A 12,500-nucleotide genomic window follows, 5' to 3' on the forward strand; every position below is an offset into this window, starting at 1 on the left:
TGGATAGCTAGATGGGTTAATGGATGGATAGGTAGGTAGATATATAGGTGGATAGATAGACAGGTAGATGGATAGATAGATAGATAGATAGATAGATAGATAGATAGATAGACAGACAGATAGAGGGATGGATGGGTAGACAGACAGACAGATGGATGGATGGATGGATACATAGATGTATAGGTAGATAGATGGAAAAATAGATGGCTAAGAAGCTGGACAGATAGACAGGGAAGTAGGTTTGTAGATCGATAGATGGATGGACGGATGAATAGCTTCACAGAAACAGGTTGTAGTGAGAAGTAAGAAAATAAAGAACTATAACAAGACAGAGAGAAAGAAAGAGAGAGAGAGAGAGGGGGGGAGGGGGGGAGAGAGCGGGGGAGAGAGAGAGGGGGGGAGAGGGAGGAAAGGCTAAATTCGGGAAGTGAAAATAGTGGAATACGTGGAGATAAAAGAAAGAAACAGTGGAATTTGGACACTTCAAAGTAAATTCACACACTGTAGCGGTTTATTTGGAAGTTTCACTAAGAGAGAAGTGAGAAAGACAGAGAAAACGAGGGAGGGAAAGAGGAGGGGGAGGGGGAGAAATAGGCAAAGAGAGGTTGATAGTTCTTATAGCAAGAGTTACCAATAACTTGTAAGATATTTCACCTGGAGATTATTATTAAGAAAAAAATATCCAAAGATAGTTTAACATGGTCCCAGATGAAACATTAACACTGCTGTCAATGTATTGAGTCCTTCTCTCATGATTTGCAAGCACCATATGACTTAAAGACATGGCTGTGTAGTTGAGGAGCTTGCTTCCCAACCAAGTGGCCTCAGGTTCAGTCCCACCGCAAAAACACTTTGGCTGTCTTCTAATATAGCCCCGGGCCGACCAAAGCCTTGTGAGTGCATTTGGAAGATAGAAACTGAAAGGAGCCCATTGTATCTTTGTGTGTGTGTGTGTGTGTGTGTGTGTCTTTGTTTCTCACTGTTTGATAACCGATGTTGGTTTGTTTATGTCAGCTCTTACCATACAGCCACACATACATACACACACAGTGTGTGAGATTGCATGTGCGCAAGTGTATGTGTGTGTGTGTGTGTGTGTGTGTGTGTGTGTGTGTGTATGTATGTTTGTATGTGTTTCTCTCCCAGGCAGTTGCTACAGATGTGTCTAGTCCAATAGTTAGAGAGGAAATTACCAGCTTATCCTGCAGCTGTTTGCCAAATCTCTCGCTTCCAGCTGATGGATTTAGACATTCATATTGAAGGAGACATGCGGGTGTGTGTGTGTGTGGTTGGCTGGCAGAAAGATAGCAAGTCATTGATAACTCCACCCCCACCCCCCACTCCATAAAGAAAAAAGAGATAGAAAAAAACAGCACCTGGTGAAGGAAGAGGTGTGCTACGGTGCTAATTTAATGAGAAGACAGAGGAATTTGATAGAATCGCAAGGGGTAGCGGGGAAGGAGAGTGTGGAATGAGTATAGAGCTGAGAGGAGAGAGATTATGAAAGTCAACATGTGATATTATAGCAAAGTATATTCCTTATCTGCCACCTGTCTCATTCCTTCATTAGAACAGGAATCAGTGTAGAAAAAAAAAATACAAAAAAACTTTAGATTTTTAATTTTTGCAGAAGTGGTACCGAAATGTGGTATCAGTATGTGAGTGGCAAGTGGTACAAACATGTAGTTAAAAAATGGTGTGAACATGTAGAGGAAGTGATACCAACATGTAGGTGACAAAAATGGTAAGGATATAGGGATGGCAGCAGGTGACAAAAATGGTAAGGATATAGGGATGGCAGCAGGTGACAAAAATGGTAAGGATATAGGGATGGCAGCAGGTACCAACATGTAAGTGAAGTAGCACCAAAATGTGTACAAAGTGGCACCAATATGTGGAACAAGTGTGAAATGATGACAGAAATGACAGAAATTATGAATACTGTCATGCGATGTTATAGCAAAGTACCTTTCTTATCTATTACATGTCTTGTTCCTCAATTGGAACTGGTATTGATAGAGGAAAAAGAAACTGGCACTGACATGTGGTATTACCATGTGAGCGACAAACAGGTAGATGAAAAATGGTGCGAACAGGTAGGTGAGGCAATACCAACATGTAAATGAAGTGACACCAATGTATTAGCGAAGGACAAATCTACATGTCAGTGGATTGGCACCATCATGTCAGCAAAAGATGTTCAAACATAGAGAAAGAGGCACCGATATGTGGGTGAACTAGTACCAGCATATGCGTGAAGCGGTACCCACAAGCAGGTGAAACTGTACCAACATGTAGGTAAAGTGGCGTGAACATGTGGGTGAGGTGGTACAAGTATGTGGGTAGAAAGTGGTTCTAACATGTGGGTACAGAGTGGTAGTAACATGTAAGTAAAGCGTTACAATTATTATGGGAGTATTTGTACTGATACATGGGGTAGAGTATAAATTGGTATGAAGGTGTGGGGGCAAAGAAATAATCACATGGGGGTTCAGAGTGAGAGCAACATGTTAACGGGACAAAATAGTACTAACATGTGGAATTGTAGTGGCAGTAACTTGCAGTTATAAAATGGCACCAATGTATGCGAATAAAGTGTTGTGACGCAACCCTGCGGGCATAAAGTGGCACGGGTATGAGTGTTTAGGGTGGTATTGACATGTACAAAGTGGTACAAACATCTGAGTGGCACTACACTCTCGGAGTGGTTGGCGTTAGGAAGGGCATCCAGCTGTAGAAACTCTGCCCAATCAGATTGGAGTCTGGTGCAGCCTTCTGGCTTGCCAGTCCCCAGTCAAACCGTCCAACCCATGCTAGCATGGAAAGCGGACGTTAAACGATGATGATGATGATTTATATAGAATAAAACATTCTGAAACATGTATATGGGCAGTTGTGATATTTACGGGTAAGTTGTGATATTTATGGGCAGCTTGATATATATATATATATATATATTGGCAGTGTTGTACAACTGTAACATATAGCGGCAGTTGTGATGTTAAAGAGCTGTTATGATGTTTCTGGGCAGTTGTGATGTTTAAGGGAAGTGTGATGTACTTTGCAGCTGTTATGCACATAGACAGGCACTTGTGATGCTTATGGCCAGTTGTGAAACTGTCTGCCGTTTCTCCAAAGAAATAAATGAAACTTTTCCAACTTGAAGTTGAAACTGGGATCATTCAGTGAGACTTATTTGCTACCAAGCTCCAAAATAGTCCAAAACCTGTCCCAAACTGGCTCCTAATCTGATCCAACAATGTCAGCAGAGATCTAACTCTTTTAGCATTCAAATTATTCGGTCAAATGTAAAGTTTATTTATTCACCCTGTTTTTAATTAATCATGCATTATCTGGTAGCTTCAAGATTTCAATGATGTGATTGTTTAATTTTTGAGGCCAGTTCTGGCTGAGTTAAATATAAAACATATAGAATATTTGGGCAGGAGATATATCTTGTTTAAGTGCTAAAGGGTTAAATCTTCCATTGGTACACATATAGTTGTTGTTGTTGTTGTTTGTAAGACATTTCTGGAATGAAGTATGGCTGCTGGCAACTACAGCCAAATTATGGCCTAACTTGGCACATATTCTTGATTGATTACTGCAATTATTTTATTTTAGTTTTGATTTCCATTTGATTGCTTTTGTTTGTCCTTCATCACCAACCGATCTTTCCTTTCCTCTGGTCAAACCACCATTTTTTCACCGAGTATCCCTCTTGTCCATCTGTACAGCCATCTTGCACCAACATGCCTCCCCATCAACACACTCTCCCACCAACCTCCCCTCGATCCACTTACAATGTTATCTCCCACCATCTTACCAATGCTCCCTCTCTCTTCCTCTGTCTACATCATCATCTCCCACCAACACTCTCTCTTATCACTATCTCTCACCAACCCTCTCTCCATCTATCACTATACCTATGTCACACCAACTCTCTCTCCCCCCACCACCGCTGCTGCCACCACTTTTTTGTTCATTCCTTCTGTTTGTCTCCATTATCTCAAATGGTTTCACTGAATCATTACCTGATAGATACTGCCACTTCTTTTAATATCCAAGACTTTGCCTGACCATTTCGACCAAACACAATCACTGCTGGTTCCACTGCCACCACGACTACTACAAAAACCAATAACAATGGTTTCTTTATTTTTTACATCATCCTCTGTCCGTCTCTCTCTCTCACACTCTCTATTATTCAGGCATGGTTGTGTGGATTAGATGTTTACTTCCCAACTACATGGTCCTGGATTCAATCCCACTGCATGGCACCTTGGGCAAGTGTTTTCTACTATAGCCCAGGGTTGACTAAAATCTTTGAATGGAATTGGTAAATAGAAACTGAAAGAATCCCATTATATACATATATGGTATGTATGTATATGTGTGTGTAATAGTATGTCTAGGTGAACAGATTTGTCTAACCCATGCCAACATGAACAACAGGCATAAAACATTGCCGATACACCACATGCACATGGACACATACAAAGTTTAGAACTTACTTGATGAATAAGCAGGTCTGCCAGTTCTGGATTTTGGGTTTTTAAGCTAAACAAGTGCTTAATTAGTGGGTGGCTGGAATTAGAAACACAAAAAGAATAATTATTTATCAATAAAATCTTAATTAGCGCAGAGAACTGTGGCGTTAGCAAAAGTAATACAACGTTTAGGTAAATGTTAGGTTTTTTTTTAATGAGAGATAGGTAGATAGAGAAATAAGAGAGATATACAGGTAGAAATACACACACATATGTATACAAGTAGACACACATATATGCACACACACACACAAACATATATATATATGTATATATATATATATATATACATATATATATATATATACACATATGCGTGTGTGTGTCTGTGTGCGTGTATATATGATATACACATAAACACAGCAAGTGTATGCATGCATACATACACATAAACAAATATATACTGTAAGGTGAGGTGTGGACAGGAGAACAAGTTAAGTATGAAATATGAGAGAACAATTATGGCCTGTTGTCAGGCCAAATCCTTAAACACTTGCAGGATGTCTGGTCTTTGACCAATCAGATAGGAGAGTTTATCAGTTGGAGGGGGGTGCCACACCACAACACCCACCTCACTCCACTACTATTGTTATGGTCAGTTCCAAGGTACAGTGTGGTGGTGGTGGTGGTGGTGGTGGCGCTGTGTACTTTGCACACTGTTTACTACCTGCATTGCCACTCTTAACACCAAGACATGAAAAAATGAAGAAACCGTTAAACCAGTGGTTCTCAACCCTTTTCCACTCCTATGGACAAGACCTTCGAACATTGGGCCTCACCGAGGCGATGACTTCTGACCGAGACCTTTGGAAATATGCTGTGCGTGAGAAGACCTGGCAGGCCAAGTGAGACCTAATCCAAGGCCTCTGCCAGGGGTGTAGCCAGCCCACTTATGTGTACCTTCCCTTCATTGGACACTAAACTCCGCTTGCGAAGACCTGTTGAGGCAAGTGAAATCGAAATCAAACTAAATTCGACGACTGGCATCCATGCCAATGTCGTCTCCTTCATTGGACACGAAACTCGGCTTGCGAAGACCTATTGGGGCAAGCGAAAGCGAAACCGTCAATGGCACCTGTGCCCAGCATCGCCTTCCTGGCACGTGTAAAGACATTCGAGCGAGATCGTCGCCAGTGCCGCTGAACTGGCTCCTGTGCAGGTGGCACATAAAATACACCATTTCGAGCATGGCTGTTGCCAGTACCGCCTGACTGGTCTTCGTGCCGGTGGCACGTAAAAGCACCTACTACACTCTCGGAGTGGTTGGCGTTAGGAAGGGCATCCAGCCATAGAAACTTTGCCAAATCAGATTGGAGCCTGGTGTAGCCATCTGGTTCGCCAGTCCTCAGTCAAATCGTCCAACCCATGCTAGCATGGAAAGCGGACGTTAAACAACAACGATGATGATGATGATATATCTATATATATATATCTATATATATATATATATATATATATATATATATATGCTAGTATTGAACAGTGAGAATGAGTGCTCAACACTGCATTGGTGGATAGATATTCATTATTTGTGGGTTAACAAGGCTACCAATAGTCTCATGTAAATAGAGATGTCTACAATTTTCAAACCAGCTCAAAATGGAGATGAGTATCAGCATTCCCAAGTGGTAGGCTTGAAAATTGTAGAAATACTTCTTTACAGGTAACCACTGGTTGTCTTGTCGACCTACAAACAAAGTATATATATATATATATGTGTGTGTGTGTGTGTGTATGTGTATGTGTGTGTGTGTATATGTGCATGTATATGTCACTTTGCTGGCTCTGACAGGCTGATATCTAGTGTATAGTGACGGAAGTCACCCTAACACCACCACCACCACTGCCGCCGCCGCCGCCACTACAGCCACTACCACCACTACAGCCACTACCACCACTACTGCACTCATACCGTCATGCTAAATATTATATCTCGATGTATCATTATCTAACCAGATATTCAAATCAATGAATGACCTTTCACCTTGATCACATACAAGGAGGAAGGAGAAGAGGGAAGGGGGAGGAGGAGAAGAGATAAAGTATGGGGAGAGGTGGGAGGAGGAAGAGGAGGGGGTGGGAGTGAGACACAAAAGAGAAAAGATGATGTAAATAAGGCAGGGTATGTATTGCAAGAATGCGCGTGTTGTTAGTTGTATGTGGACGCACAAGCACACGCACACATGCACACGCACACACACACGTGCATGCACATTGGTTTGAAATGAAGACAAATAGCAGAGATTAGAGAAGTCACAATAGTGTGACAGAAGACTTTGATACTAACAGCTAAACAACAACAACAAAGATGATGATGATGATGATGATGATGATGGCAGTGGTAGTGGCAACGTCAACAAATACAAAAACAACAACAATAATTAGTCTTTATGCGTGTGTGTGTGTGTGTGTGTGTGTGTGTGTGTGTGTGTGTGTATTTGTATTGATGACTCTTCAAAACACATAACAGTATCTAAAACCAGATAAAAATCTTGTCAGAACATCATCATCATCATCATCATCATCATCAGTGCCATTGTCATTATTACGACCACCATCACCTCCACCACCACCACCACCGCTGCCGCTGCTGCAACCATCATTTTAACGTCTGCTTCTACACGCTGGCATGAGTCAGATGGAATTTGTCGGGGTGGATTGGTTTTTCGATGGCTGGATACAGTTCCTGTCACCAAACCTCACCGGTTTCTGAGCAAGGTAATATTTCCTTGTGACCGGACAGGCTTTTCATGGAAGACTGAAAGCGAATGGGCACCATTGTATGACGTTACCCTCAAGGTGGCATATTCAAGAAAGCATATAAAAAGAGAGCAGAGAGAGACAGAAGAATAATGCTGGGAGTGGAAGACCAAAGAAGGAACGCAGGACAGAAATGGTGACAGGATATAACAGAGAGGAAAAGGAGTAAAAATTATTTTCCAACATAACACGGCAATCCTGGCTTAGGACGAATGTTGCTGTAATTTAGCCCCAGGAAACATCGTCTCCAGCTGGCTATACAACATGATCTATGTCCTTTAATTTTCGAACAAGGGAATCTAGCACCCCCACTCTGCTCAAAGCAATATCTGTGTATCGCGATTTCTGGGTTATTTCCTTTTATCTGCACAGAATAATTGTTCTGGGCTAAATTACAGTAACATTCGTCCTAAACCAAGACTGCTATGTTATGTTGGCAAATAATCTTTACTACAAATTACTGTTGCTGAATATCTCTCGTCGTGAGATTTAAAAATAGTAATTTTCTAATTTAGAGAGTAAAAAGGTTTTGCTTTCATGACTTTCAGCAGGAAAATAAATACAGCTGATGAAAAAGTGATGAGGCATTCTTTTAGCTGCCCTAATAATAATAACAAAACAACAACAACAATACTACTTTCTACGAAAGCACAAGGCCTGAAATTCTGGGGAGGGGGACTAGTTGGTTACAATAACCCCAATGTTTCACTGGTACAACCCTTGCGGTGTTCCACTGCGTGGGACTTGAACTCAGACAGAGGCAAATGAAATATTGCAAAGCATTCTGCTTGGTGTCCTAATGATTCTACCAGCTCGCTGCCATAATAATAATAATAATAATAATAATAATAATAATAATAATAATTAATTCGTTTTATTGGCCACAAGGGCTAATATCAATTAAAAACATGTCAGGACAAAGACAGGACGAAGGTTACAAAAGGTTTTGCCCGAAAAGGTAGGAAAGCTCGTCTAAACAGAGGAAGAAAACGGAGAAAGAATAATAATAATAATGGTTTCAAATTTTAGAAGGGCATCAATTTTTTGAGGGGGAGGGGATGAGTTGATTATATTGGGCCCAAGTGTTCAACTGATTTGTAAAGTGATCTTATATAAGAATACAATATTGTATTTTATTAATACTAATAAACCTAATCCAGTTTAATCAATTATATGATTGCCAGTTTTATCTGACCCATGGATTTTTCGGCAACTATGTATCCATACACACACACAAATCCATCCTCTCACACACAAATCCATCCTCTCACACACTAATCCATCCTCTCACACACTATTCACATTGAACTTGGAATACACAAAAGTTTACTGAAACCTCACTGGACTTCAGTCCTCAACTTGCTCTGGTTTATAAGCTACCAACTTCATCCCCTTCACTCCCCCTCCCCCCAAACAATGATAAAATAGTTGGTGTTTCTTCACAATGCAGATTAGTTGACTCCAGAAAGTTTTTATCAGTAAATGATAAAAGAAGTCACAAGAGATAACTGCCCCTGCCACTGCCACTACCACCACCACTAACATCATCCTACTAAATAGACCACCAACACCAACACCACCACCACCATACTAAGTCCCACTATCACCACTACATCATCAACACCATGCTTAAATCTACCATCACAATAACCAGCACTACTAACCACAATTTTCACAAACACCATAGCACCACCACCACCACAGCTGTCTATATAACAGCAACAGGAAACAGTCATGACCACTAACACCATCCCCTTAGAACAAGTGGGTAACCTCTACTAGTACCACCACCTACAGAGCAACAAAGGGTAACCATCGCTACTACTACTACTACTACTACTACCCTCAACCCCCATGTTCCCCTACACACACACACACACACACAAAATCCAAAAGGCAGGTAAAAACAATGGTACAAATTAATTTACAAACAGAAGGGAAAATAGGTTTTATTATAAACTGGAACTCTCAAACAGATAAAAAATGCCAGTTTTGTACTTTGACTTTTCAGCTTGTGTCACTGGAGGTCAACTTGTTTGTTTAGGGTGACCTAAATAATGTCACATGCCGGCAGTCTTGTGATCAGCAAACTGTAACAGGTTCTTGGGTAAACAGGTCACACCACAAAGCTGGTGGTGTCTGAGTTGAATGTGGAAATGGGCGTGTGTGTGTCTGTCTATGCCTGTGTGTATGTGTTAGTATATGTTCTTGTATGTGTATGCATAGGAATGTCCCTGGTAAAGGGGCACACAAGGACCAGCAATGAAACACAGGTCTCATATCAGTATGCTAGTAATCAGTCTCAGATTTAGTTGGTTTGTCTGCCAGTACCAATTTTTATTCAAACTGATTTCATATTTGGTGTAATGATAAACTTTTATAGGCTAATGAATGACATGAAAATCATTTTCGCTAATAAATTAATAAATAAAAAGTTATTAGCAATTAAAGTTTGAAACTTTTGGGTAATTTTAGCCAATCGTAAGCCATAAATACATTCATGCCTGTTTCCATAGTAACAAGCAGAACATGAGAACTCTTTCGTCAGAGAGAAAGCATGTGTGTTGACAAATATGTTCTACACAATGCCACATGCATTGATGCTGTGTTCTGTTGCTTGTACCCTGGTCATGAGATGTGCTAAGAATAACAGCTAAAAATTTCTTGGCATAATCAGATGAATTCCCGTGTGCAGAGTACCAATTCACAAAAAATTTTCTTAAAATTCCAAATTTAAAAATAATCACAAAGGCTTGAATGTTTTATATTAAGCAGAATTTGATTTGTTTACACTTTCATATAAAAACATGAGCTATCTTCAGAATGTTGACCACAAAGTCTACAGTCATGCACAAAATGACAGCTTCCAAATTCTGTTTCCTGACTGAGTGAAAATGAGCAAACTTTTAACCTCTGTAACTTTTTAAAATCATTTTCCTGGAAAAAGTGAAGTAACTCCAGCAATTCAGCTTGGAAAAGTACATTAATGTGCCAAATTTAAAAATTTTTGATAAACTTTAATTTTTGAAATGTTGGTAGTCAAATCATCAGTTTCTTATCATTTACTTGTTTCAGTTGTGGCCATGCTGGGGCACTGCCTTGATGGACTTTTACTCCAGTGCATTGATGCCAGTACTTATTCTATCAGACTCTTTTGCCAAATCACTGAGTTACAGGGACATAAACACACCAACATTTGTTATCAAGCGATGGTTTAGGTATAAACACAGACACAAAAAAACATACATACATATGTGTGTGTGTGTCTGTGTGTGTGAGTAGATTTGGAAGATGGAAACTGAAAGAAGCCCGTCGTGTGTGTGTGTATATATATATGTCATCATCATCATCATCATCGTTTAACGTCCGCTTTCCATGCTAGCATGGGTTGGACGATTTGACTGAGGACTGGTGAAACCGGATGGCAACACCAGGCTCCAGTCTGATTTGGCAGAGTTTCTACAGCTGGATGCCCTTCCTAACGCCAACCACTCAGAGAGTGTAGTGGGTGCTTTTACGTGTCACCCGCACGAAAACGGCCACGCTCGAAATGGTGTCTTTTATGTGCCACCCGCACAAGCCAGTCCAGGGGCACTGGCAACGATCTCGCTCGAAAATCCTACAGGAGCCAGTCAGGCGGTACTGGCAACGGCCACGCTCAAAATGGTGCATCTCATGTGCCACCCGCACAAGAACCAGTCCAGGGGCACTGGCAACGATCTTACTTGGCTTGCCGGGTCTTCTCACGCACAGCCCATTTCCAAAGGTCTCGGTCCGTAGTCATCGCCTCGGTGAGGCCCAATGTACGAAGGTCTTGCCTCACCACCTCAGCCCAGGTCTTCCTGGGCCTACCTCTTCCACGGGTTCCCTCAACTGTTAGGGTGTGGCACTTTTTCACGCAGCTATCCTCCTCCATTCTCACCACATGTCCATACCAGCGCAATCGTCTCTCTTGCACGCCACAACTGATGCTTCTAATGTTCAGCTTTTCTCTCAAGATACTTACACTCTGACGGGTATTCACATTGACATTACACATCCAACGGAGCATACTGGCTTCATTCCTTGCGAGCTTACGTATGTCCTCAGCAGTTACAGCCCATGTTTCACTGCCATGTAGCATGGTTGTTCGTACGCATGCGTCATACAGTCTGCCTTTTACTCTGAGTGAGAGTCCCTTTGTCGCCAGCAGGGGTAAGAGCTCTCTAAACTTTGCCCAGGCTATTCTTATTCTAGCAGCTACACTTTCAGCGCACCCACCCCCACTACTAACTTGGTCGCCCAGATAGCGGAAGCTATCGACTACCTCTAGTTTTTCACCCTGGAATGAGATAGAAGTTGTTTCCTGTTTGTTTGCAGTCTTTATTGCACCTGAACATCTGCCACAAACAAAAACTAACTTGCTAGTTAACCTGCCTTTGATGTTGCTGCACCTCTTATGTGTCCATAGCTTGCACCGGGTACATCTTATAGAGTTACTACCTACTCCTTTTCTACATACTGAGCAGGGCCATCTACCTGAAGGGGTTTGTGTTTTATCTACCTTCCTACTTATTAGGATTTTGGTTTTAGCTAGGTTGACTCTAAGGCCCTTCAATTCTAGACCTTGCTTCCACACCTGAAACTTCTCCTCTAGTTCTGATAGTGACTCCGCAATTAGGGCAAGGTCATCAGCATAGAGGAGCTCCCAGGGGCAACCTGTCTTGAACTCCTCTGTGATTGCCTGGAGGACTATGGTAAATAATAGGGGGCTGAGGACGGAACCTTGGTGGACCCCTACCTCTACCCGGAATTCATTGCTGTACTCATTTCCAACCCTCACCTTACTGGCCGCATCTCTGTACATGGCTCGCACAGCTCTCACTAGCCATTCTTCTATCCCAAGTTTCCTCATTGACCACCAGATAAGGGATCGGGGGACCCTGTCAAAGGCTTTCTCCATGTCAACGAAAGCCAGGTACAGAGGTTTATCCTTGGCTAGGTATTTCTCTTGCAACTGTCTCACTAGAAATAAGGCATCAGTAGTGCTTTTACCTGGCACGAACCCAAACTGCATCTCATCTAAATTGATTCGCTCCCTAATTAGTTGGGCTATGACCCTCTCTGTAACTTTCATAACCTGATCTAACAGCTTGATGCCTCTGTAATTATTTGTATCTAAAGCGTCCCCTTTACCTTTGTAGCAGTTGA

The 12,500-nt window shown here is 41.6% G+C and overlaps 1 protein-coding gene across 1 annotated transcript in view; it reads right to left on the bottom strand.

The window, feature by feature from the left end:
- LOC106869264 (heat shock protein 75 kDa, mitochondrial-like) overlaps nucleotides 1-12,500 on the bottom strand; it is a 108,679-nt gene that overhangs the window by 7,169 nt on the left and 89,010 nt on the right. The window contains exon 17 of the mRNA XM_014914931.3: nucleotides 4,515-4,587. Coding sequence (XP_014770417.1) covers nucleotides 4,515-4,587 — 73 coding nt within the window. The remainder of the gene's footprint in view (nucleotides 1-4,514; nucleotides 4,588-12,500) is intronic.

The sequence above is a fragment of the Octopus bimaculoides genome, chromosome 13 (genome assembly GCF_046866305.1).
Source record: "Octopus bimaculoides isolate indiv1 chromosome 13, ASM4686630v1, whole genome shotgun sequence".
Lineage (NCBI taxonomy): Eukaryota > Metazoa > Mollusca > Cephalopoda > Octopoda > Octopodidae > Octopus > Octopus bimaculoides.